Raw genomic sequence first — 27,112 nt, forward strand, 5'->3', positions numbered from 1 at the left:
AAAAAAAAAAAAATAATAATAAAAATTTAAAGCTTTACTGATATATCTTGATACTTGAAAGTTTCAGTACATTTTAACATGCCTTTAAATCCCTGTTCTAGGTTCTACTGTACTCTTTTGTTTACTGAGCTTACTGAGGCCCAATTTTGTCAGATTAAAGTACGAATCAAAAGGCTCCTATAATTGGGGCATCTGTTGGACCCAATTGACGATGGTACATATATATATATAAAGACCTGCAGAATCTATAAATTATATAGCTGCAATCCACGCACTTCTGTCCAATAACTCCCTCATTCATACTATATTCACATTTCTTTTGCATACAGCTATTGTTGGGCAGCGAGGCCATCAACAGAAATAGTGTATAAAAACATTTTATTACAGTTTAACAAAATACTAATGATAATAATAATTATAATTACAATAATGTGCACATTATAGTGAGTTACAAATAGAATCAACAAATACATCTTGCCAACCAGTTCAGAAAATTAATTTGTAACTGAACGTGCCTTACTAAGAGCATACAAGTGACATGCTTCTAACAACTCATGGTTCTTCTGCTGTAATTCACTATTTTAGAATACCAACTACATTCTAAGGGAACCTGGTGTCATTTGATGAGCAAAAACCAACATCCTTCTTTATCAGTTGTGTACACTTTGTGTCAGCCATCAATTCTGTGATTTGTGATGGGGAGGGGGGGGGGGTACCTAGAGCAGGGACACCAAATTACAGTCATAATTCTGTAATGGTCACAATTATATGTGGCCATTCATAACTTCAATATTTAATGAGATGTAATGAGAATAATAATAATAATATTAAAAATTCACATATGTACTCAGTATGCCTAAACAATTTATAGAAAAAGCCATCTTTGAAGAGCAATATTCACTTCAGAATTATCAATACTAAAACTGACTGCAGTATACTTCTTTGCATGAAAATTGTACAAAACAAAATTTTACATTCAATCCAATGGGAACAAAACTTCCTCCAATCCTCCAAGCTCTACTTTGTGCTTCTTAGCATGGCTGACAAGTTTTACCAAATGGTTTTGTCAAGAAATAAAATCAAATTGTCCATGTTGATATTTTTAAGCAGTTGTTCATACTATACACTAACTCCTAGAAAACTTTGCAAGATTTATTTCACGTCAGTTACAATACTCCACAAGAAGGTGCCTATTACATATGTACAATAAATAAGCATTAAGCACCTTTAGTTAACAAAGTCTCGTTAAAAGCACAATTTAATTCACATATTATAGTGCCTCAACAAATTATGCATGACAAGATTTAAAATAAATAAAATGTTCCCAGCACAAACAGGTACACATATTTGTTATTCTCGTTAATTATGTGATAAGTACAGAGTCATGCTCATCCAAATGTGACCTTGAATTTGACCTTTGACCTACTTCCTACAGTGAAATGTTTCTTGAAAAAATTATCCGTACCTGATACCTCTAAAATAAATAAGGGCAAGAAAATTGCAAATTTACAAGAAAGCAATTCATGGTTGAAAGTAGGTCCAAGGCCATGTTCACCAGATACACAAGTTGGCAGTGCAGCAATCACGTCATGAAACCATCACATAAATTATCCTTCATCAAAACTTTATCCACAAGTATGAGGGGAACAAAAGAGCCCATTATATTTGATATTGGCAATGTTCCACTTCCTAGTAAGCCAAATAAATGTCACTTCCCACATTAAGCCAATAGGCCTTAAAACTTAACCCTAGAGATACATTCCACTGGAATATGTGCAAGGTTGCTGTACATCTTTAATTCAGATTATGCCATATAAAATACAGGTATTCTGAAGATGATGTGTCAGATGATGTTGGATATGACTGTACACTTCAGCATACAAATGTTAAAGCAATATGCTGTTAAGATCTTCATGCATACACAATGGCTAAGAAAACACCCAGTGGTGAAGCCCATTCACTCTGTTATCTATACACAGTACTGTAGATGGCGCTATAGGACTGATGTTATACATCATGTTTCAGGTATTGTTTGATGAAACTGTTCAGTTCTGTGTCAATGTATCCAGCTTTATTTCTGAAAACAAGAGACAAAAAAATCAATAAGCACCTGTTACTAACTATAAATTTAAATGGTTTCAAGTGGCATGAAAAATGTTTGTCTCCATATTCTGAAAGTCAGCTTCTTAATTCATGTACACAAATTTTACAAAAAATTATTTCTGCTATGTCTCAATAACTACGCACTTGCACTTCACACAATTTTGTCTTGTAACTATTTCAATACTTTAAAGTCAACTATCCCTTGAATGGAATTAAAAATTCAATCACAATTCACAAACAAGACCAACCTAAGTAATTTTGCCTTATTTCCAAACTCCTCATACTTCACTGCCTCCCTGTTGTAGCTTGCGATGGCCTCCTCCAGGTCTGCCTTGGTGTGGTCAACATGGGAACACAGTCTGGAGAATGTGGAGCTCAGCTCCCTGGAAATAACACAAGGGGAAAAATATTGAAACTTTACTATTTTAATTCCCTGGAAATAACACAGGAGAGGAAAAATATTGAAACTTCATCATTTCAACTCCTTGGAAATAACACAGGAGGGGAAAAATATTGAAACTTCTCCATTCCAACTCCCCGGAGAAAACACAGGAGGGGTGTAATATTGAAACTTCATTTCAACTCTCTGGCAATAACATGGGACACAGAAGAAAATTGAAACTAAACCATTTCAACATCTGAAATGGTCTATGGCAACTTAACTGTAATGGTGATAACAGACTTAAATATGATGAAGTACATAGCACAATATACACTGTGAAAAAAAAAGAACACTTACTGTTGGACTTGATGGCTACAGTTGGCACTTGTCAGGTCCACTATCAGTTTGAGTTTGTTGGAGGCGTAGTCCACGTACTGCCTCTTGAACGTCCTTTCTTTGGCTTTATTTGTCCAGGCGAGCCTCTCGTACAGGTACACTCCCCCATATAGAGCCAGGCCCACACCAACCACCTGCCAGCCAACTGCTCTGAATGCCTGAAATAGAAAGTGAAAGTATACACAATATAAGGTGAAGTTTAGATATTATATTTAAAGATAATACCATCGACTTCTCTCTCTCTCCCTCTCTCGCACGCACGCACGCACGCACACACGCACACACACACACACACTCTGAATTCAATACTTTGTCACAACAATGACAGCACCAATAGTTAAATACAGTGCTAAATTTACTTACAATTCCCACAACAACGACAGCACCAACTGTTGACCTAGAGGCCAGAGATGAGAAATTGGTCAGTAACGCCATCATGAGTTCATTCTTCTGTCTCACAGGGTAGCTCTCCGGCTCCATGGGGGTCATTGGGGTCAGTGGGGGAGGAATCTGGAATTATGGGAAAGAAAAAAGTAAACGTCTTGCAACTACTTAGGGTGACTTTGTGAGAGTGCCTGCTTTGAGCAGAAAGAATAATGCACATTGACAGTCTAATAAAGATATGTTCATAAGATTCATGTATGAAAACATAAGTGAAAAACCAGTATAAGTTTTTCTGGCATAAGGTTTGTCATTACTTACATTAAAAGCATAAAATACATATAATATTTTGAATATTAATCATTTGAGATACAGAGAAAAAGCTGAGTATTGTATTTAGAAAAATGGTGATGAAATTGGTAAGAAGGGTTCTTTTGTACAAAGGCCCAATTTGATCAAGGTGAGAGACAAAGATTTTGTGTACATGTCATTTCTATTACTTCAAAACTACATACAGTACTTTTAGTGATAACTAATAACAAGCAAAGACAATGCCACTTATTTCGTCATTAAAAAACTTCTAAGGTGGCAATAAAGTTGACTTGGATTACCTGATTGCTGTACCCCCTCAGCGCCCTAGAAGCACACTTTGGACCCAGGAACCTCTTGACTAACGAGGAAATTCCAAGAGAAAAGTGGAACTCGATGTCTTCCCTGAAGTCTGCGCAGAGATTACGGCAGTCCAGGCGGTATGCGATTTCAAAGTCTCTCCTGGGTAAAGAGTTCAGCAGCTGTAGCTTGGACTCCTCAGGTAACAGGTGAGAGATACGATCTGGAGTGGGGAGGGATGACAAATGTTAGAAGGAACATTCTAAGCACAAAAAAGACATTTTAAGTTAAATAACTGCATCACTTTTGACTGTAGCAATTATTTGCCATTAATTTTTTTAAATTGTTATCAATTTTGCTCTCCCACAATAGTTAATACATAAGATAAATAATCATTTTTTAAATATCACTGTAAATAAAAAAGGTTCAGCTACAAATTTATTGCACTTCTATTTACACGTAAAACACACCATTTATTGGTAAAAATGTTATTTAAATAAACATTCAAAGCAGGTTGTCAACACTAGTAACAACAGTGACCGTTATATTTGCAGAAATCAAACTCAGTCTGGTTATTAAAATGACAAAATCAAACTGGTTGTTCAAGTACAGCATCCACCAGATCTGAACTATAAAATAAATCAAATGCATTGGACCATTTCACAACACATTTCTCTGCTGTATTCTATCAAACCAACTTTTTCTTAAAAGATATTACTAAAACAAATAGGATACAAAGAGAAAATGAGAAAATAGGATATATCAAGATCATACCAATGTGACAAAATATCAACAAACGTGCAACATAATTATCATGCACAAACCTGTCATGTCGCGCTCTGTGCAGTCAACAGCACGCAACAACGCCTCCGAACACTTGGCTTGTAAGTTACGCCCTAAACTTTGCTCCACGTGAGCATGCAGTTCCTACGAACACAAACCAGGTGGAAAATAATAAGGTGTAAATCAAATGAAAATATACAACGAAATATCAAGCTGGGGTTAATAAGAGAATATCTGATCTGAATTTCACGACGAGAAAACAGTCTCACAAATATAAACTGAACATAATCAGAAACCAAACACGTCCACCTGCATACAGTTAGACAAACAAAAAAAGTCGACACGTTAAAAGGATAACAACTGTTCATTTTGGCCAAAAAATGAATTTTTCTGGGGTAAACGACAATTTTCCCGTACTTACCAATAGTTAATGAATCCATTTCTACATTCAAAATTAGTCCCTGGTTTTTTTCTAAATAGTTTGTTTTCCAGTAATAATCTCTTAAGAGTATAGCCATCAATGGAGGTCATGTGGTACAATGACAAGCAAAGATTTCAGAATAATTGCTTTAACTGCCATTTTTGTGGTGAAATAGAAATAAATTATATTTCTATGAGTTATTTACAATGTATTTATTGTGAAATATAGATCTCATACAAAGAGTTGTTATCCCTTTAAGCAATAAGTTAAGCAAACTAAAAGTCAACATGGGTCAGCCAAGGTCATCCTGAGGTCATCCTGAGGTCACCCAAAGGTCATTTTATACCTTGTACCATCTCACAGTTCTCCCAGAGCTGTTTGCGTATGTCAGAGTTACAGCGTGCCTGCAGGTTCTGGCAGACATTGGCCTCTATGTACTTGTGAAGCTCCTTTATGTAACAAGTGGCTCTCATGGTATATAACGTCAATTCACAATGTCAACCAATTCAAGTGATTTTATAGTCAAAATTAAGTCAACTAAAGGTTTTTATAATTATAATAATGGTAAAAAGTAAACCATTTATAGAGGCTTGTTCTTTACTAGGTAAATACTTGTTTGCTCTCTTTAGAAATGATCAACTTTTCACAACTGTCATTTGGATAAATTATTTTACTTTTTAAAATTTTTTGTACACACGGCTCACCTTTTTATATACAGCTAACAGATTTTGGTCTGGGTGGAAAGGTCGGTCAAACTCATCTACCAGACTGGAGAGACGGCGGATCTCTTCGTTCAGGGCTTTTGCAACCTAGACAGCATGAAGAAATCATCAGTTTTATCAAATCATCAGTTTTACATTACATTAAATACAACATTTACAGACATATTGATAACAGAAAAGTTACCTTCCCCCTCCAAATTTAATTAAATAATTTACTAGTAGTTGAAAAAAATGTCAATTGCAGAAATTCAATCACAAGGATTCTGAAACTAATTTGAATGTCTTTTATTTTACATCCAATGCTTATTTTCAAACAGACTACTTTCACATGACAAATACATGCTTATATTTTTACCATTTATTTTTTTAATAGCCTGATAAGAAACAAGACTAATACCTATCACAAACAAATTTAATACAGAAAATCAAACCCACTTTATTTTCCACATCCTCCACCATGAGCTTGATCTGGTCTTTTATTTCACTGGACAACTTGTCCAGCTGCGTAGACACAAACTGTAACCTACTGCTTGTCTCGCCTCGCTGCGTTATACTGCGATTTCTGGAAGTTTACACAGCAAACACACTGTTTGAGAACTGTTAGGCAACAGTCAGATAAATGGTTAATAACTAAAGCGTTCAATGGTTCAAAAGATACAAACGGATTACTATTTTTAAAAAACCCTCCCCAGTCTTAACTTTTTTTTTCACAAACTCAAGATATATCAGTTAAAGACTTCACAACCCAAAATAATGCATCTCTATGACAATGGGAGAGAAAGCCAACTTATCATTATAGTGAACTGAGCTAACCTGGTTAACTCTCAAACTTTGCTTGTACTAAAAGTCAACTTATCATTACAATGTATTATAAATCTATTACACATTATTATGTTTAAGATTTGCCTACTTACTTTGCTTGAAGCGATTGCTCGTGTACAGCCTCCATGATGGTCCTGAGCTGACTGGACAGGGTCTTTCCTCTCTGGGCGTGCTGCTCAAACTTGGTCTTCACTGCAGACTTACACAGGCATTCCTAGAGTGGAAAATCTAGCGAGTTAGCACTGGTGAAATACTAGAGGATCAGAGAGGGGATACTGCCTTCGGGTTTTGTACCACCAGCTAGAGTAAGTGCATTCATATGAAAAATGAAACAAAAAAGGGAAACCACCTCCAATGTTGTGCTTGACAAGCTCTACAAAGTGCAAATGGATACGAGATTCCAACGCCACACAAGGTGCCACGCTTTGTATGTCACAGGAGAGCGAGTTTGTATCAATAGCTGTGATTTTTGACAAATAAAATGAGACTTAATTACAACAAAATGAATGCTTTTGTTATTCTTCTTATTTATATTTTATTTTGTTGCACAATCAAACTGTTTTCAATTTCAAGAAACATAAATCATTTCTACAATATTGAACCTCACTGTGCAAGCTTGTCAAACCCCCTTTTTTCACCTCATTTTTTTTCTCCCAACCCCCTTACCTACCTCAAATGTTCTCTCAAAGTTAGCAAATTCAAACAGCCTAGCCTGGTACCCTTCCTGTAGGACTGCATCTTAAAATATAACAAATCAACTGAACGACAAAAAATAAATATTCCAAAAATCTAGTAAACAAACTGTTGCTGAAATGAATAAGAAATATCTAACATCATTACACACTTTGAAATATGTCAAATATTATTTGTCAAGAATACAGTAACCAAGCTTGAAATGATTAATTATCTTTTATTCTAGGACCAATTTGACTGCAGACAGGGCAGCTCACACCTTTCCATTAGTTGTAACCTGTGCCAGTCTGGCGTGACAGAGAGTCCCATCACAGAGAGTCCAGTTCCCAAAAATTTGCACAGGTAAGCCTCGCCCTAAAATTTGAGCCACTTACATCAGGCTAACCTTAACCTCTATAATTAAGTAGATGTACTATCTGTTACATGGACCCCAAGCTTCGCCACATCTTTATTACAATGTTCACATGAACCTCAGTGGTGTTGGTACTCACGTGGGCTAGGGGTGCCAGGCTGTCCCTGTGACCTGGATGTTAAAGCTTCCCTGGCAGATATGAAGAACACCCTGTTCTCGGCCTCCTGTCTGTTCACCACCTTCAGCTCATCCACCAGGAAGGCTATGTTCCTGTCTAAATGCTGCTTACGGACCTGTGGGGATACAGAGAAGGAATATACTAATATCATATACACAGGCTAGAGGAGAAAAAATAGCACAGGCCAGAGGACATGTTATAAACACAGATAACAGGACATACATATCATATATTAAATACTCTTTCTTGCTCTTGTTTAATAAACATCTTAAGCTTATCTGTCAAGAAACAAATGTAGAAGCTTTCACACATCTAAGGTTGCTGTAGATGATTTCATAAGCCCCCCCCCCCCCACCCCCCCTTTCTCTCTCTCTCTCTAAAACACCACCCCCCTCTCTCACCTCCTCCATCATCTCGGGCTCACTGGCGGAGGCATCCCATCTGTTGTTCAGGATAAAGATGTTGGGCTTGGATAGTTTATCACTCACTCTCAGAAAGAAATTCTTCTCCTGTAAGGAAAAATAAAGAAGTGATTAGTAATACAAAGAATGTACATCAAGTTGTTATCTAATTGAGTGAATTTAAGGCTACAAATTTATGCTGAAAGCTATCAAATGAAGAATTAAATTTGATATAAACTGAAGATTCTCTGTTGCACTTATGTTTATCATAAATTTTAAGTGTCAATGCGAAAAATGCATCCGCATCATTTATCTAGAAGTAGATTAAGAATCAAAATCACTACTCACAGTTTGCATCAAAGTGGACTCGGCATTGGCAACTAGTACAAAGACATCAGCATCCAGACAGAATTTATCTATCCAGGCATCTGTGTCTCCCGAAACATCTACACCAGGGCTGAAATAGACATTCATGACCAGGGTTAAAATTTTTCCTGAGACATAAACCATGGCACTAAAATAGACTCATATTTTATGACCACCCTTAAATATCGCCATGAGTGAAAACGACAATAATACAGGCTTGAAAATTGACTTTCAAATTTGATGCAAAGCCTCAAAATGGAGATCAAACAAAGCCTCCTCAAACATCTACGCCAGGGCTGAAATAGACATTCATGACCAGGCTTAAAATTTTTCCCAAGACATAAACCATGTCACTAAAACAGACTTCTGTTTTAGGACCAGGCTTTAATATTGCCACGAGTGAAAAAGACATTAATACAACCAGGCTTGAAAAAATTGTCAAATTTGAAGCAAAGCCTTAAAATGGAGATCAAAAAGTATATAAATCATGCAGAGATACACCCACTGGCAAGTCTTTAGCGAGAATTTGGAAACAGGCTGCCCATAATAACCTCAATGTTGGTTAAACGACCAAGTATTGTAAAAAGCCCTCCAGCAGTTTTACGCTGAAACACTCCATCCATATTAGGACTAGTGGACTCCCTGGCTAAATTCTTGGATACATCATAGGGGCTTTCATTTGTGGAAATCTTGTTATTTGTCACCCACCTGTCCACCAGCACCACATCATCTCTGAGCAAGACACACTTCTCCTTGGGCCACTTGATTTTGATCAAGGCACTGCTGTCTAGCTTCACTCCACTCAGGGCATGGGCCAGCTCACGGACAGACTGAAATATTAAGTTACAGAGGATTTTGATCAAGGCACTGCTGTCTAGCTTCACTCCACTATACTGATCAGGGCATGAGCTATGGCTGGTTTGATTGAAGTAGAATGCAGCAAGATTAATCCATTTCTCATTTCAAATTCACTAGATTTATATACAACACATTAAGGCTGCAACGGGGACAGCACTTTTTTTTTCTACATGGAATTTATACTATATATTTACAATCAAATTAATTTAATTTTAAATTGGGTCCCAATGTGTCAAAAAAATCAATTTTCATTTTTTTTTTTCAGACTAACTTACATGTATACTTTTCTGTTCATCTGAGTCCTCTGTGAGCAGGTATCCTTCATGTGTGTCTGAACCCTCCACCTGTACAAAGCAGTTTGTGGTGTGTCCTATACCACTGGGTAGCAGCTTGGTCTTCAACATGGCATTGATCACTGTGCTTTTACCATTTGAGGTCCTGCAGTCAATAATGATAAATAATTAATATCTAGAGAATATACAGTTAATAACCTAGTCCTGAGGATTCCTCTGTAACCTATAGGACCTCATGAGAAAATCTGAAACAATCAGCGATGAACTGGAACTCCTGAACGACTAAAAAAATACATTGAGTTAGTATACAGTTTAAACTGCTACCACAATACAACTTTAAATCACATGAGGATGATTACCACATAACGTTCACAGTAAACTCAACACATCTTAAGTTATAGTATTTAATTTGTCCCATCCAAACAATAAAATTTTAAAACAAGTGCCCCTTAGAATTCTGGTCTAATGCAATAAAACATACTGTACCTTCCAAAAAAGACCACCTTCATATGGTCCCTGGACAGGACCTCTCCAATACCAGCCACTTTCCCCTTGAAGGCTTTCACTTCTTCTAGCTGTTCACGGGTAACAATGTTGTCTCCTTCTGGTATGCCTGATGTATTATACATAATAATATAATATCATATACAAATCCATTATTTCATAATGAGGAGAGAGAGAGAGAGAGAGCTAGAGAGAGAGAGATAGCATTACAAAAAAAAAAGTACAACACAAAATGAATGACTAGGCAACCCTATTTGCTTATTTCACTTACCAGTAAGAAAAGCATCAGATTCGCTGATATAGCTTGTAATAGTCTTGAAGATCTCATTGACTTTGTTCTTGGCATGTCCAAATATTTTGAGAGGGGAGGCGGTGTGACCATGGCCATTGCCTAGTTGGCGTGGAGGTGTGTGGGGAGATTTCGACATTGGGTAGCGAGAGTGGTCAACAATGCCGGACATGGTAGATCAAAAACACTAGGAGAAGAAAGTATGAAATATTATGACCACATCATTTAAAGTTTTCATCATTTGAACACCACCTTGCAATTTACAGATTTATACTAAGTTTTACTAAAAATGTGCATTGTCAAGGATATTGCTACAGTATGCAATACAGCGCAACTCAGCACAATATATTAGAAAAAATTAGTCCAGTCCCAAGCATAATAGGGTAAGTAATATTGTTGATGGAACTTCACAACTCTGCACAACTTGTTTGTCGTCAGGTTGAGGTGACAGGTAAAATAGAAGTTTGAGAGCTCCAACATTGTGGCTGCTTGGGCTAATGGTCTTCATAACACGTTTTCTGAGGCTTTTGCTTTCATGCGTCAGCAAAGCGTATATATCAATATCGTCCACAGGAGTGTTAACAAATAAATGTCGTGATATGTCAATATTCTAAATGCTACAGAGAAGTATACAAATTTGAAGTGGCTCTCATCCATGGAATATAAATTAATGTTCTGCGTATATGGTTAAGGTGGCACAACAACGAAAAACTGAATATTCTCCACTTACTATCGAAAGCAGAAAACAAAGAAATTTCACATACAAATGCACAGTGTCTGACTCAACCTACGCACGTTCTCCCATTTAAATTAAAGAGCTCTACGCCGATTATGAGCCAGTTGACGACCAAATTGAAGGAAAACTCAGCCAAAAATAGATGTGCGTGTACCTTTTTTGAGTAAAATCCTTTCTCGAGTACTGTTTGTCTTCGGAATTAAAAACTGTCGTGTTTTTAAAAGGTTTACGTAAGGTCGTCAGCTTCCGAAGGACTCCATGCTTTTTCTCATTTCCGAGATTGCGCGAGATGCAACTAAAAAGAAAGATTCAGAAAAGTGAGAATTCAAGGTCATTGGTAATATATAAACTAGAATTAATGGATAAATATATTTACATTACAAATATCTGATCGTCACAAATTATACCATTTATCATTTTTTAAAGTATGGATTATGGATGAATCTAGATTTTTAAAATACCGTTTGTTCCGCATCGATCCCCAATTTGTATGTATTCCTTGCGCCAAATTTCAACATGTCAGACGATGAGGACTATGAAAAATTGGCGCATCAACAGGTATAAGGGCATATTTATCCCAAATATTTATCCTTACTTGCAATTATTTATTAAATAGCATAACATTCCCGTTTTAGTAGTTTGGTATCTGCTGCCTTCTCCATAAAAAGGCTTAGAATCCCCCCCCACCCCAACTCGTACGTCTCTGTGATATTTACAAATATTACAAGTAGTAATGCTTTAATGCCTTTGATGAATTAAATTCAGTACGTATAGTAACGATTGTGCCCGAAATAATATTAATTGCTTGGAAGTTGAAACAATACATAGAACAGGCATGCCTTAAAACTTGGCAACTGTAAAGTCTAGTCTGTCAGTGTCAAGGAATACTGTGACATTGCCGTACACGTTTTCTACTGAAGACAGCAGTTCACTTAATTACAGGAGAGGTACAAAATCCCACATGTCATTTTTAAATGTTACTGTAGTTAACTCAGACATTAGAAAGGGTGGGTGGCCGGGCTTGGAAAAAACCTCCCTGAAGGCCAGAAAAGGTCTGCTCTGAAGTAAGTTTATCTAGTGCAGAAGTTCTGTACCATTTATCAAGTTGGGTCAACTAAGAGGGTACGACAAAAGGTCCACATTTTCAGAAAGAGAACCCATGTTTTGACATTTGTGCCTTCAGACCAATACATGAGTAGATCTACTGGTAACCTTGCTTCTCTCATCATAAGGGCAAATCCAGAGATATTTTCTGACAGTCTTGCAAGTTACCTTTGTTGATCCATCCAGCATTTTTGTTCATCTTCCAACAGAAAAAAAAAATAGATGCCTGTCAATCAACTTGAAAAAATTCTGACCAGAAGACCCAGAAGATGCCTTCCATCTGCCATTGCATTACGTAAGTGCTTTTTTTTTACATTTCAGAAACTGAAGGCTGCCGTCCACTACACTACAGGACAGATATGTGAGGAGTTTGCCGAGGAGGAAGAGGTCACTTATAGCAGACAGTTCATAGCGGCCGTCACTGAGGCTGCATACAAACAAATACAGTCATATGGCAGGGATTTGGAGCTGTTTGCTAGGTATGCAAAGAGAGAATCTAACATTATTTCAGGGATGAGACTGCCATTTAGTGAAAAAAGGCTGAAAATATGGATTTGGGTCCAGGGGCCCTTCTTCATGGATCTCAAAAATGATATTTTGGAGAGGGTGGTCCAAAATGTTGGATATCCACCAATAATATTAAAAAAAAAACTCATTACTGTTATTTGCAATCTAAGATTTTGGTTGTTTGTGTGATGTACACATGTTCACAGAGTGATTTTTTTTCCAAGTTAAACTGCCAGCTTTAGTTTCTAAGATGTTTCTGTTAGTTTAAAATAAGCTTTGGTAACCAGTTTTAGATATAATTTCAAATTTTAAATATTAACTAGTACTTTGTTTCATATCCATTTAGCTCAGATTGATTTGTTTTTCGAAATTCCTGAATGACCATTTATATTATTTATTATATATAATGACTACAGAATGCTTGTGCTCCATTGTTGTTATGTGATGTATATTTAATATTAACAGGCATGCCAAGAGGATGACCATTCAACCTGATGATGTGAAGTTACTTGTGAGGAAAACCCCACAACTGGTAGGTACACATAAATCCACATTTCAGTGTTTTAAACCAGCATACAAAATATTAGATTATCTTATTATTGTTGTAGTTGTTTATATCTTCTAGAACCTACATATAGTTGAAAATCGAGATAAATGTGATGTGTTTATGGAGGATTGCCTTTAAAATTTACTTTTGAAAAAAAAAATCTGTACAAAACTCTGAAGAAATAGGCAAGCAGCACCGTATTGCACTTATAGTGATATTTACAGGTAGAATTATAAAATAATCTCAACAAGAACAATCATTGGTACATTTCACCCAAATTCTGGCTAGCTTTAATATTTTAAAACCATTATCATCCCTTCAGCATGAATACATCAGTCAGTTGTGTAAGGATGATGAAGAGGACAATGGACAGAAGAAAAAACGGGGAAAGTCAACCAATAAAGGAGGCAAGAAAAAAACAAGTTCAACATTGACTGACACTACAAATATAGGAGAAGACTCCAGTGAGTCACGTCTGTTCCAGGACAGTTGACATGGTATTGAGGAGAGGTTTATGGTAAAAGTTTTGCTACATGTCACAGTTATAGGATAATGATCCTCAGAGAAGGGTGTGTTGGATCAGGCAAAAAAACTTACACTATAGGCTTGACTTAAATTTTGTGTCACTATTTTTATGTTTTCTGTAATTGGTGATGTGTTGTTTCGAAAGTAGTGTTATAAAAAGCACATAACAAAAAGCAATTATGTTAGTCAATCAAAGGCATTCTGAACTAAACCTCTTTTTGAACATCATAGTTGAAACAACAGCTACATCTGTCAGAAGGATTTAATGTCTTTATTGAGATCTTGTTAATATTTAATCAGACCTCTTTTGTGTTTCCATATATTGAAGAAATCATTGTTTCAGTTAGATCATCCATACGTTATGTAAAAAGAATCAGCAGTATGTACCAGGTACATAGATAAACTTTCAAGGTCTTTTTTTCATAAACAGTTGACTGTACACGTAAAACAATTGAATGCTTAAGTCATGATTAAAATATATTTATATAAAATTCACAAAAAAATCTGTTGCTTCTTGATATGCGAAAAATTTAACCTTAACCAAAATAATACACTGAGTAAAAATGTTTTGTTAAAATAAACCACTGTTTACTTGTTCAAGTAAAATACACATTTCAAATACATGAAACCCATTGCTTTTGTTTGTTGCTTCAACAACATTCTACAAATTGCACAATGTATATTGCTACATGTACTTATCCAGTAATAACAGGCACTTAAGTCTTATATATATTTTATACACCGAGCAAAAATATAAATGCCTCATGCAATACCTGAAGCATTTTATCAGCATTTTACCATTATGTGTTTTATATGCATTAAATCATACAAAGTAAATTTTGTTCAAAGTGCTACAGATTACTGTCTGTAGCCCATTACATGTCGTTATTTACATGGGGAATTTATATTTTTGCTCAGTGTATGATATGCTTTTGGCACAATCAAGGGATTCTTTGGTGTTTCATCATTAAGTAGTAAAAAGAATCTATATAATGATATAAAAGTCTATAAGGAGTTCTAATTTTGGCACAATATCTCAAATCTACAATATCACTAATTTGAAATATAGAGAATGAACTTTAAATTTGTGTAAAATTGTTTGAATTGATGCATTCTGTGTTATATTTAATGTAATACATGTACCAGTTGATTAACATTTCTAAAAAAAAAAAAAAAAAAAACTTCTGTTTACTGGTGGTCTGGAAATATCCTTTTAATTTGTTTTGTATGCTTCTGTTAGGCATAATGGGTGATGTGACCTGACATCTTCAACACCTCTACATGTATAACAAAAGTACACTGATCTGAAAACAGTCTTTGTATACCAAGTCCTACCTTGGACTAAGACCCAAGTCCCTGGAGTATTTAAAAAGATGCCAAAGTACTTCTCAAGCACTTCAGACCATCAGTAAGCAATTTTCCCTAGCAAATAACCTGAGCTTAAAGCAATAATAACTCTTCGTTTCGGTCAAAAAATGAATTTTCCTGGAGTAAACAACAATTTTCCCATACTTACCAATTGTTAATGAATCCATTTTTACATTCAAAGTTAGTCCCTGGTTTTTTTCTAAAAAGTTTGGTTTTTTGTTAAAATCTCTTAAGAGATTTTAACAGAGTATAGACATCAATGGAGGTCACGTGGTCTAAAGACAAGTTCAGATATCAGAATAAAAGCTATAACTGATGTTTTTGTGGTAAAACAGAATATATTATATTTCTATGAGTTATTCACAAGGTTTTTATTGTGAAATATAGATCTCATACGAAGAGTTATTATCCCTTTAAGACCTTTATTTTTTTAAACAAAATTTTAACTCTAAAAAACTGAAGAATATAAGTCTTTTATATAAACCTAGTATGACATTCCTGAGGCTCACATAAAGAAAGCAGGCTTAATTTCAGTCTATTTCCCAGCTGTACCACATGGGGACTTCATATAAGATCTAAAATATTTAGACTCTTTGACTGCCTTTGATCGGTTCATCTGATAACTTTTCAAAACATGTTTTTGGAAGGAGTTCACTCTATTGTCTTGTTTTTATCATTATACATAATTAAATTTGTTCGTTTCGTTTCGCATGGCCAAACAGCCTGCATCCTCACATTCTCAATTTCTCCATTTTTCTAACCATTCCATACATACTCTTCACATTTATTTCACAATGGTAGTGATCCCATAAATCAAGGAAACAATCCTGCACAAGTGGGTGTATTCCTAAGCCTTAATGTCCCTTTCCCTCAATTCGTTGATGGGTTTTCCGCTGACCCTTGACTCAAACAACAAGCACATGTCGTGGGCCGTCTGCCCCTTGGTCTCTGGGAGCTTGATGTAGGTGAAGAGCCAGAACAGAGCCAGCAGTCCCGTGAATGGCAGGAAAGAGTAGTCCTGTAGGTTTTTCTGAAATGTACAGTGAATTTGGTTTTGAACCAAGTTGAAGCTTTTTTGGATGTAATTCACAGCGGTTTACAGCAGTTCCATCAGTTGTTACAGTAAATTCCCCAAAAGAAATCAATCAAGATGGGTGTACATGTACCTGTGATCAGACAAGTCTAGAAAACGTGGGATTCTAGGTTGGACAAAAGCAAACTTAATTTCCTTACTAGTACCTTGTTCAAATTATTTTTTTAAAAATCCAGAAGATTAAAAGGAAAGGGAGGGGGGCACCCATTTCCCTAGCACCCAGATGTATTTACCTTTGCCTGTATGGTTGCATGGGTAAAACAGTCCCACCATAAAGTTAGCTGCCCAGTTCCATGTGCCAGTACTTACCTGTATGGTTTGGTACAGCAGTTCTTACTATTAAGTTAGATGCCCAGTTCCATGTACTTACCTGCATGGTTGGGTACAACAGTCCCACCATAAAGTTAGCTGCCCAGTTCCATGTACTAGTACTTACCTGTATGGTTGGGTACAACAGTCCCACCATAAAGTTAAGTGCCCAGTTCCATGTACTTACCTGCATGATTGGGTACAACAGTCCCACCATAAAGTTAGCTGCCCAGTTGCAGGGAGTCGCTAAACTGGAGGCAGCTGAGCGAGCATTCTGGGCAAACAGTTCAACGGTTAAAAACCACGGAATAGAACCTATAAAGAGCATCATCTTTTTTATATATTAAAATATTAAAATAATATTATAATCGTATCAAATAAATCACAATATGGAGCTTTTGTTTTATTAATTTATATGAAGCTGTTACAAAAATATCACTTTTATAATTACATATTTTAGAACTTACATTTAAGTTAAGAAACCATTACTAAATCTCTGAAATAAAATTTTCGAATTGATCTTTTTCAATATATATATATATATATATATATATATATATATATATATATATATATATATTACCTTTGGGTCTAGTTGCTTACAAATTGCTGTTTGTGTGCTTAATTACAGTCTAGTAGTTGTTAAATTATCAGTAAGACAAAAAATGAATGTACTTGCCTGGCCCAACAGAGAAGAATATTGTAAAGCTTATCATGCCTACAATGCTTATGTAAGAAATCCACTCTTTCTGAAATTTTGAAAAAAAAAATTTTTTTGAATATGAATACCTGTGACTTTTTCTTTTTTTTTCAATCCCAAATATATTATGATTTTAATCTTCCAAAACTGTTATACAGTATATCACATATATAAACATATATAAAATGTGCGTGTTCTCTCTGAATAAAACCAAAAGACTTTAATAACCTGCGGATTTAGTGGATCACTGTAGACAAATGAAATGGTCATCACTACAGTAAATATACACATTCCTCCCAGTCCCACTAGATGGAGTGTGCGTCTGCCAGCCCTATCTACCAAGACGGCACTGATCCCTGTCATCACAAACATGATTCCTCCCATTCCCACAGTAGCATAGCTGGCATCCGTGTCATTAAGACCAGCCTGCTCATAGATCATAATGGAGTAATAGGTCACCTGGAAATATTGTAAAATAGGAATAATTATAAGTTTGCTTTTTGAGTCCTTTTCCAAACATTTTGAAATTCATATATTTCAGGACAGCTATAATTGTAGGAATATTAACAACACTCAATACAAAAGGCCACACCTCTTGCGGGGGCAGATCCAGAGATATTTTCTGGCCATCTTACAAATTATGTTTGTTGATCCATTTTCCATTTTCGACCATCTGCTGTCAGATAAAATTAGATACGCGTCAATGTAGACTTGAAAATCTGACTGTCTTTCAGAAAACAAAGAAGGCATCCTCAGTCTGCCCCTGTCTCATAGCTAAGTACTTACAGCATTGATTCCTGACAACTGCTGCGATATGTTAGCAACCAGGGCAATCATGAGGGGCTCTCTCAGCATGGGGTCTCGGAAGAGTTGACAGACAGTTACCTGGAAACAAGGGAAATATTACACTGATATACAATAGTGTAAGAAAGCTTCAGGACCTACGAGAGACAAAGACATTGCCATGCAGAGAAAGGTGTCTTTATTCAATTTTAATCACATATTTATAACAATTTGCTAGTCAAAATAACATTTTTTCATGTGTACCTTTTTACTTTCTGATGAGAAACTATAGAAGATAACTCTCACATACCTAATGAATGCCAACACATCTTTTACCTTTGACTTCATTCAAGTACACGTGAAAAGAATACTTCTACAGTCACTTAGCTTTGAACCCAAATAAACCTTATCATAGTACTACCTTTGGTAAGTGTTTGTTGCGCTCATGCTCATTTTTCATTTCAACTATTTCATGCTCCACTGATTTGGCAACAACAGTGTGCCTGAACCACATCAGTGCTATGACAACAGAAATAAAAGAATTAATAAATAATGAATAATACTGTAATTAAAGAGAGGTCATAAACCCTTACCTACTGATTAAAACTATAAAAAATTAACAATATTTAAAAAACTGTCATAAAAGCATGAAAAAAAAAAAAACATTTACCCATCAAATCACACTGGGTCATGATAGAAGTCCAAGAAATGCTTCATTTTTTTTCTTTAAAGTCAGTAGGAGTATTTTTAGGCCATACATGTACGTGTGACACAGGGGCCATTCAGAATAGATGATTGGAGTACGTACTATAACTGATTCACCAATGGAATATGGCCAACCCCACTTCAAAAAAGCAATGCCACTAATTCCATCATGAACTCCCCATCTCCGCACAGGCTGTAGCTGCAAGTCCCCAGCAATAAAACCTTGGAGCTGAGATTTAATCCGTTTAATGGTGTGTGTGGAGGCGGGGAGACCACTGGGAATCAGTGGCATCGCTTATGAAGTGTGATTGGCCATATTTAGTTGGCGGATCAGTTAGTACTCGGATCATGTATTCTGAATGGCCCCACTATGTATTTACAAACCTTTGCGTGCCTTCTCCTCCTGGTGTTTATTAAGCAGTAGATATCTGGGACTGGCAGGACACATAGGAAGCAGGACCAACTGTAGCACTGCAGCAACTGCAGGGGCACCTGTTGACAGCAGATAATAATTAACTCAGGAGAAAATGTCTGCTTTAAGAAGGGAAGTAAGGTATAATGGCTCTATTATATCAACTGGGAAAGATTATCAATTTTTCAGACACAAAATTTTGAAATCATTAAAAATATATTTCTTTGTAACAATTTGGGCTTTTATTGTAAAGAATACAACTATTAAGGGGCCCGCACACGGTGAGCATTTTTCTGCGCCGTTTTCTCATCATGTGCGGGGGTATTTTGGTGAGATTTTTGCCTCACGCGCGGCTGAGCAAAATTTCTCATGTGTTTGATTTTTTTGGTCTCTTGAGGCAAATGTCTCAGCGTGTGCGGGGTGCAAGCGCCGATTGCTCACGCCATGCTAACAATGCGCATGTGCCAGTAGCCGGAAACAAACAAAAACGGCAGCCCCCAGCGAAGTCAACAAAAATGTACACAGTTATACATGTAGTTAGTCTAATTGATTAACGTGGTCACCATTATCCATTACTATCAGAAAAAAACAACAATATGTAATGTTTCCTTAAACACATGATCCCACAGTTCACAGTGCGTCCGCTAGGGGCAGGCCGGGAGGCAGCTCTGCTGAGCAAAGAGCGCATCGTTTGCGGGGAGCCGAGGAGCGCGAGCATCTGGCGCAGCGCAAGTGGTGCGCGCCAAATGCTCACCGTGTGCGGGCCCCTTAGGTAGTTTGCTTTTTGATCCTGTTGCTACCACTCAATAGGAATGTTCTCATTTTAAGAATTTATACAGGTTCTGTAAAATCCACAATTTTCCTGGTTGAAATGATTGAACCATTATCATATCCACTATTTCAAAATAGATAAAACATATATCATAAATTGTGATTTAAATATTCAGATACAACACCAACTTGAAGAGAAGCAAAATAAAAAAGGAAATCTGAATGGAATAAATCTTTCACATTTTAAAGTACTGTAAGGACACCATATATAAACATGAACATACCTAATAAATATGGGTATAAATCATCTGTGCCTAGTATCTCTTTGAGTCCTAACACCTGTGATGTAACCATGCCCAAAACTATAAACAGCTGGTTAATGGTGCCCATGGCCCCACGCAAAGTCAGGGGGGCAATCTCGTTCAGGTACATAGGGGCAACACCTGTGCTCAAACCTGCAAGGGAACAAATAACCAGCAGATTTTGTGAGAAATACTGAAAATGTCACAGCTTAATTGTCACAATTGTACAAATTAGAAATGCATATTGCAGTAATTGTGTTAGATGTGATATTCTGTTGAGCAATAATATTGCGTTAGATGTGACATTGTGTTAGATGTGACATACTGCACTTCAGTCAAGCCCTTACTCCTGCTTTTTCTGTAATCATTCACAAGTGTATCAATAAAAAGACTTTTCAAAGCTGCTCTGAATCTCAGTGTGTACATGAGGCTTAAAGTTTCAGTATCAGCTGTTGGAATCGCTGCATCATAGTTATGATAATATTATCAGTTTTTTTAATACAACTCACAAATATTGATAAATTGTCCAAGAACAGCCTTCAGAAAATAAATTTGAAGCAAAGAGTTTGGAGGTTGGTTGTTTGATGCTTAATCCATCCGTGAATTCTTATAAAGATTATCCTACCTGAATGTACCCCTATTAAAAAGCGTCCCACTATGATCATCTCAAATGATTTGGCATATTTGGCACCAGCTTGCAAGCCAATGGCAGCTACGGAAATGATGTTAATTATCATCATTGCATTTTTTCTGTGAAATGAAATAAAAATATTTTAAAAAATTACCCTGATTTATACTAGAATATCCAATCACATTCATCTGACTGGAATATCAGAATTCTTTTGTGATGTGTGCAGACCAAAATTAATATCTTCTTTCATTTCAATTTTATAAAGCAGTCTGTGATTGAATTTGTTTTTGGTGTGTGATTGAATTGTTTTTGGTGATTTTACCAAAGGTCTGCAACTAGAAGGCTTAACTATGTAATCAACTCTATAATTAAATTCTATTGCCTTAAGTAATTAATTTTACTGACATCAAAATACCTTCCAATATGGTTGGCCAAGTAGCCGGCTGCAAACCCTCCCACCATACCTCCTGCACAAAATATGGACACTATCACTGACCAGAGTATCAGTAGGACGTCTGGGTGGATAGAGGAGTGGTACCTTTCACACCATGTGGCATTGATAAATTCTTTAAGTACCTGTAAATATTATCATAAATAAAAATTGTTTGTTTTTTTAAAGATTATTTATGTATTTTTACACATCACACAACATATAGTTACCCTATAAACAGAAGTTTTCCACTACTCTTCCCATCTAGTGATCATTACAAAGCAACTGGAATGCAGCATTTTACCAATTTAAATAAATAAAATAATTTTTAACACATTTTCTGGATCCTTTTATGCAAACAATCTGTTTCAGATTTCCTTTTTTAAGCTGTTTAATTTATTCATTGTGTTATATCATATATTAATAACAGTAAGTTTTTATATATGGTCTAATATAAGTTCGTTCCTATTCAAAAACAGGCATCAATCTACTTACATTCTGAGGCTCGTTGAGCACACCTGTTGCATAACCCACTTGAAATGAACAGCCAATAACTGCTGCAAACATGGCCAACACCAGGGGGCCTGTCAACGCCTAAAAAGGGAAGAAAATTTGTTACTATTCGTTTTTATATTTGACAAAAAGCAATAAAAAAATTACCAGTGGTATCTTTGGTAGCAGAATGAAATTGTACTTATTATTTTTTTCCTGTGCTCATTAAGAGGAATGATTAGTTATTATATGAATACTATAACTAAAATGTGGTTCTAGGCATTTTCTAGCCATGAACTTCATTTCATCCATGAAACTCTTTCTAATTAAACTGACATTCATGTATTTACATCTGTTCAAAATTGATTTTGATGAAATGTATTTCATATATTAGACTGTATACACACTTATTACACACAGATATGTAAACAGTTTATTACTTCTGATTATTTAGAAAAAATGCATTATAAAATGCCCCTATGATATAAGTAATTATGATTATACATATATATATTTATTTCAATCAATCTTATAAACCCATCACCACAAGAAAAATCACTTCAAGACAAATACTTATAGTATGTGCTACCCCTGTATACCACAACCTGGTGCTTACTAGTAGATGAAATTTTTAGGGAGCATACAGATAAATCCACTGTACTAGCTGGATTGATCCAACTCTGCGGAAGATTCTCCTTCAGTGCAATCACTGTAATTTGCTTAAATATCTGACAAACCTCCTCAAGCTGTTTATAGGGATAATTATGCTCAATCCTAATGAAATTTAATAACCCCCTATCCATCAAGGAGATGTGTTAGATAATTCATTAAGTTGATGCAATTTAGCGAGAATCCCCCACAGATCCATCCTGCTGATATGATGTTTGAATCTGAACGCAGTCTTTATTTATATATATTTTCCTGATGATCAAAACAAAAGTCAATAACTAGAACTCCATTAAATGATTACTTTGGCATCCACCACCTCTTTAATTATCTATGATTGATAAAAGCATGCAGATTACATAAAACAATATCTGATATATGAGATAACAGTTACAGGAATATAATTATTTCACCCACACTGTCTTCAAAACTGTGGCAATGTACACTGAGTATTAAATACGAATCATATTTTGGGGCCTTGTTATTAATAAAGTCTAATACAGATTGTTACCCTGAGTGTCACAATATACCGTGTACATATGAGTGACTCCCTCTGCCAGTCTGAACCTGCTTCCAAACGCTATCATAAATGATCAGGGTTAAAGGTGCTACTCAGAGTGTTAGATAATAATATATAGTCTCAGTTACATAAAATGTACCTAACTAGAATTTATTAATATTTACCCTGAGCGTCAGTGTTTGTGATAATTTCTGATTTCAATCAGCAATCTTCATTAAATGAGAGATTGGTTATGTATATATATATATACAGATATCAGAGGTCCTAGTCCCTCTGTTGCTTCAGATAGTGGCAGAGTATCACACATATGTATATAGTGTACTCAGTTAAGATATTGTGGAGATATACATGGAGACAGTGCAATCATGTATAATATCATATTTAAGGTTGAAGAGAGAGAGAGAGAGAGAGAGAGAGAGAGAGAGAAATGATGATGATGATGATGATTATGTTAACATTATATATAAACACTGACACCTGCATTTCATATCTTTGCTAATTGTAAGAGACAATTTGTTGAAATTACGAGTGGCTCCATTTCTTTATCTTATCTATAACACTATAGATTTACTACATAATACTGAATCACTTTTTCGCTACTTGTTGCCATGATTATAATCAGTGATGGACATTTTATTATTTTCAACATAGGCATTCATTTAAATGATAATTCCACAGGTTCAAATGTTATCATATTGATACTAATATATACTGCAGGTATATATACACTACATGTATCACAGTGCTTTTACCAATATGTGCAACTACGTTAATTAAAACTTCATAATAGAATTTATAATCCAATAATGCTAATTGATACAATATCAATACCTTCTTCCTGCCCTAGGAATGAAAATATAAGACAAAAACATACTATAATATGATATCAATTCTCTATATTTCTCTCCATAGTTGTACTTCTCTTATACATTAAAATATTGTTTCATCTTATGAAACTTTCATTGAAAGTGTAGTATATATAAATTAAATTTCATTGGGGTATCACATTGGATTTCATTAACTATGTTTCAATTAAGACTACTAGAATCCAACATGTAAATTTGTATGTGGGGAAAGGGGGGGGCAGGGTTCAAACGATGACTGTAAAATCAATATATTTTATTAATATAACCAGACTTCTGCAGTGGGGACACTACATGTACTGTATACAACAGATAAAATAAGAATTTACTAAACATCGAAGTGCAATATCATATTCATGGAATATGTTGACATTGTTTTACAGTATAATTGTAATTATGTTACTTTAAGAGGAGTGAAAACACCCACTAAAATGTAACTAGTAATCTGAAACTAATTTATTATCATTTTATGCCATGCATTTAAAATTAAATGAACTCCTCTGATAAGCCCTCAACCCCATCTTCTCCACTCAAAGTCTCGTGACTGAGCAGATTTTTTTTTTTTTTTTTTTTTTTTTTTGCAGTTAAATGAATTACTAGTAATAGAATCCCGACCCCATACCTGAGCTTTTTGTTTCACCACTTGTGACAAAGTTAACGTCTTCTCTTTCTTGCGTAGATCCTCCTCTTCGGTGTCACTGTCATCGTTCACATTTAATGCGTGAGCTGCTTCTTTCGAAAGCAGAGGTTCACGTTCGCTCGTCTCCTTCGACTCCATTTGAATTTCGCGTCAGCTGACTCCCCTGTCTCAGCGGATCATGTACATTGTCGGACACAAAATACTGTTCAAAGGAGTCGAGTTGGTTATTTAATACTTCAGATTAATAGTAACAGACACGTCAGTGACTCATAGAGAAAGTTCATTTGATAATTAAATCAAAGCGTTATCCTCCGCGATAGCGATGGAATCAAGCTATCTTTAGTTCGGATAACGATGCAAACTCACGTGATTTTTGCTGTCATTCCGGTGAATTAACAATGCTAAAACTTAAGTCATTATTTTAAATTAAGTCCGACCATCTCCTCAAAATTGACAAATTCAATTTTGGAATTTATTAACCCGGTAGAAACAACCTCCGAATATTGTTACCTTAATTGGCGTGACTTAATTCACCCCATCTGGTTAAGTCACCAAGGGGATAGAAAACTTTAAAAACAAAGCACTGATCAAAAGTCCTCTTTAAAACTTCGGAGCCAGTTGTTCTCAGCACCCACTAAAATTGCCTATAACCTCTGCAAAACACTTGTAGTTCCTATCTTTGTCTATCAAATACTGTCGTACTGGTGCCACCTCTACAATGTACCAAGTAATGTACAATGGTCAGTTTACTTTAGTCACCGGTGCCCCCAATATTGCTACAGCTGTATCTAGAGAACAAATCCTTATCTTCATCTGGAGTATTTATATAGGGTCTCTGGTTTAAACCATTCTTATGGCCTGGATAACCTTACAAAATTATGGACTAATCCGGCATCTATATATCTGATAAGAAAGCACAGGTCTTAGGAACTCACTCTGTGTGTCAGGGACTCGTGATCAACGACAGGTAATAATAACAAACAAAAGAAATAATGTTAGCTTTAAAAAAATTTTGCTTGTAAAAATTACACTTTCATTAACCCCGGCCCAAAATTATAAAAGCTAGCTTCAGTAACAGTGCAATTTGCTAATAAATCGTTCATTCTCAGTATTTAGGCCCCTAGATCCGTGTAACTTTTTTATTTTTCATTTAAATTAAGCGAGCAGAAGAACTGCTTGTTCAATGAAACTTAACTAACATCAGTCTAGAAACGTAAAAAATAAAAAAAAACATTAATTACTAGATTTATCCGTTCTCTCTCAAAAAAACATAAACGGCCTAAATTTTAATACTTCGTTAGTTTCGTTTGCAGCACCATCTGACGTTAATTATTCCCAAATCGATATAGCGATATAGTTTATTCTTTACTTAAGTAGAAAATTTGTAGCTTGCCAGGATAGAAGCAACTTTATATATGGCGTCTAACGTCTGCGATAATGTCTAGAATATTGTTTAAATAATTCAAAAACAGCTTGGGGCTACTTTCGCGGTGATGCGTTAAAAAATTCGTTGCGTATTGTATACAGTAGGCTCTATATGTCCGTCTTTTGGCGCAGATCATTCTTTTTACTGTTTTTTTTTCTTCTTTTTTGAAATATGTTAGTCATTAATAAAATCCTCAAGTCATTTACATCCACTATAAGCAAGACGATGTGGTGACAGGGCATATGCAGTCAAATATTTGATCTACACAAAATACATGTTACCAGGCATTGTGAAAAATATAGGCCTACATGGAGTTTACAAAATGTAGGCCTACGTGTCAGTAAAATAAACGTGCTTCTCGTACCCCTATAGCGTTTAGTCTAGTCTTTGTTAGTATATTGTCAAAAAGAATTCGTGTATTTATCTTTTACTTCATTTTTCACTTTTTTGTTTTCTTCAAATGGACCTATATGTAGCCTATGTAGTGAGAAAGGGTGAGAAGGCCTACACTTACCAGGCCCGTAGCCAGCAAATTCAAAAGGGGGATTCTTTTTCTAAAAAAGTGGACCTTTTTTAATGAAACCTTTGTGTACCTAGACAAAATTTTACACAGAATGGACCTTTTCCTGACAAAAAGGGCGGTTCTTTCGAACCCCCCGAACCCCCCAGCTGGCTACGGGCCTGCTTACGATGCTGGCGCGATCCCCACTGCTGCTGTGAGTAGTTGTCTCGGCATTAGGCTAGGGTGCCTACCCAGAATACAACGTGTTTGGTGCCTGAATATATGTTGTAAACATCAATTATATAGCCAGTTTATATGATTACAACGGCCATACGAGTTATTTCTCGGTGAAAATGGGTTACCTGAACATTTTAAATGGGAATTAAAGCATATGGGAGGAAATTTTCAAGCCTAGCTATAATTATAAAACGCTCTCAAAAATTAATAGTTTTAAACATGCAATTTTTTTGCGTCGATTTATTAATTTTTGGCATAAGTCTTAACAATAAATTAAAAGAAAACAAAAT

The 27,112-nt window shown here is 35.6% G+C and overlaps 3 protein-coding genes across 6 annotated transcripts; 1 reads left to right on the forward strand and 2 right to left on the reverse strand.

The window, feature by feature from the left end:
* Positions 1-361: 361 nt before the first annotated feature.
* On the reverse strand, positions 362-11,615 carry LOC106178351 (mitofusin-2-like). Of its 3 annotated transcripts, none has more exons than XM_013561491.2 (18): positions 11,444-11,615; positions 10,536-10,740; positions 10,247-10,373; positions 9,743-9,905; positions 9,318-9,439; positions 8,592-8,700; positions 8,244-8,351; positions 7,804-7,957; positions 7,290-7,351; positions 6,712-6,833; positions 6,233-6,359; positions 5,780-5,884; positions 4,696-4,798; positions 3,874-4,094; positions 3,245-3,391; positions 2,843-3,039; positions 2,352-2,486; positions 362-2,077 (listed from the first exon to the last, which is right to left on the reverse strand). In XM_013561491.2, the coding sequence occupies exons 2-18, from the start codon at positions 10,723-10,725 to the stop codon at positions 2,008-2,010; spliced, it is 2,262 nt and encodes a 753-aa protein (XP_013416945.1). In that variant the 5' UTR covers positions 10,726-10,740; positions 11,444-11,615; the 3' UTR covers positions 362-2,007. The 3 variants fall into 3 exon arrangements, with proteins under 3 accessions (XP_013416945.1, XP_013416944.1, XP_086851525.1); XM_013561490.2 differs by having other exon boundaries at positions 7,290-7,357; XM_086995399.1 differs by lacking the exon at positions 4,696-4,798 and adding an exon at positions 5,422-5,524 and having other exon boundaries at positions 7,290-7,357.
* Positions 11,616-11,697: 82 nt separating this feature from the next.
* Positions 11,698-15,056, forward strand: LOC106178338 (centromere protein S-like). Its single transcript, XM_013561475.2, has 4 exons — positions 11,698-11,847; positions 12,715-12,872; positions 13,366-13,432; positions 13,770-15,056. Exons 1-4 carry the CDS (start codon positions 11,806-11,808, stop codon positions 13,938-13,940), a joined length of 438 nt encoding a protein of 145 aa, XP_013416929.1. The 5' UTR covers positions 11,698-11,805; the 3' UTR covers positions 13,941-15,056.
* On the reverse strand, positions 14,228-25,415 carry LOC106178343 (solute carrier family 2, facilitated glucose transporter member 1-like). Of its 2 annotated transcripts, XM_013561479.2 has the most exons (13): positions 24,640-25,415; positions 23,986-23,997; positions 21,972-22,070; positions 21,462-21,622; positions 21,041-21,165; positions 20,398-20,568; positions 19,315-19,422; positions 18,647-18,744; positions 18,229-18,327; positions 17,671-17,901; positions 17,422-17,491; positions 16,930-17,057; positions 14,228-16,370 (listed from the first exon to the last, which is right to left on the reverse strand). In XM_013561479.2, exons 1-13 carry the CDS (start codon positions 24,793-24,795, stop codon positions 16,188-16,190), a joined length of 1,641 nt encoding a protein of 546 aa, XP_013416933.1. In that variant the 5' UTR covers positions 24,796-25,415; the 3' UTR covers positions 14,228-16,187. The 2 variants fall into 2 exon arrangements, with proteins under 2 accessions (XP_013416933.1, XP_086851526.1); XM_086995400.1 differs by lacking the exon at positions 23,986-23,997 and having other exon boundaries at positions 24,640-25,413.
* Positions 25,416-27,112: the final 1,697 nt, after the last annotated feature.

This window comes from Lingula anatina, chromosome 9 (assembly GCF_051362555.1).
Source record: "Lingula anatina isolate TDL-2025a chromosome 9, LinAna3.0, whole genome shotgun sequence".
NCBI classification, from domain to species: domain Eukaryota; kingdom Metazoa; phylum Brachiopoda; class Lingulata; order Lingulida; family Lingulidae; genus Lingula; species Lingula anatina.

Excerpts from the sequence above, each read along its gene's own strand:
- LOC106178351 (XM_013561490.2), bottom strand. The coding sequence starts at position 10,725 with ATGTCCGGCATTGTTGACCACTCTCGCTACCCAATGTCGAAATCTCCC. Across the intron at positions 7,358-7,803 it reads GCCTGGCACCCCTAGCCCAC|ATGCAGTCCTACAGGAAGGG; the intron begins GTGAGTACCAAC and ends TTATATTTTAAG. Across the intron at positions 4,095-4,695 it reads CACAGAGCGCGACATGACAG|ATCGTATCTCTCACCTGTTA; the intron begins GTTTGTGCATGA and ends TCCCCACTCCAG.
- LOC106178338 (XM_013561475.2), top strand. The coding sequence starts at position 11,806 with ATGTCAGACGATGAGGACTATGAAAAATTGGCGCATCAACAG. Across the intron at positions 11,848-12,714 it reads AAAAATTGGCGCATCAACAG|AAACTGAAGGCTGCCGTCCA; the intron begins GTATAAGGGCAT and ends TTTACATTTCAG. Across the intron at positions 12,873-13,365 it reads GATTTGGAGCTGTTTGCTAG|GCATGCCAAGAGGATGACCA; the intron begins GTATGCAAAGAG and ends TAATATTAACAG.
- LOC106178343 (XM_013561479.2), bottom strand. The coding sequence starts at position 24,795 with ATGGAGTCGAAGGAGACGAGCGAACGTGAACCTCTGCTTTCGAAAGAA. Across the intron at positions 17,902-18,228 it reads AGTTGTCAGGAATCAATGCT|GTGACCTATTACTCCATTAT; the intron begins GTAAGTACTTAG and ends CAATATTTCCAG. Across the intron at positions 16,371-16,929 it reads TGTTGTACCCAATCATGCAG|AAAAACCTACAGGACTACTC; the intron begins GTAAGTACATGG and ends TGTACATTTCAG.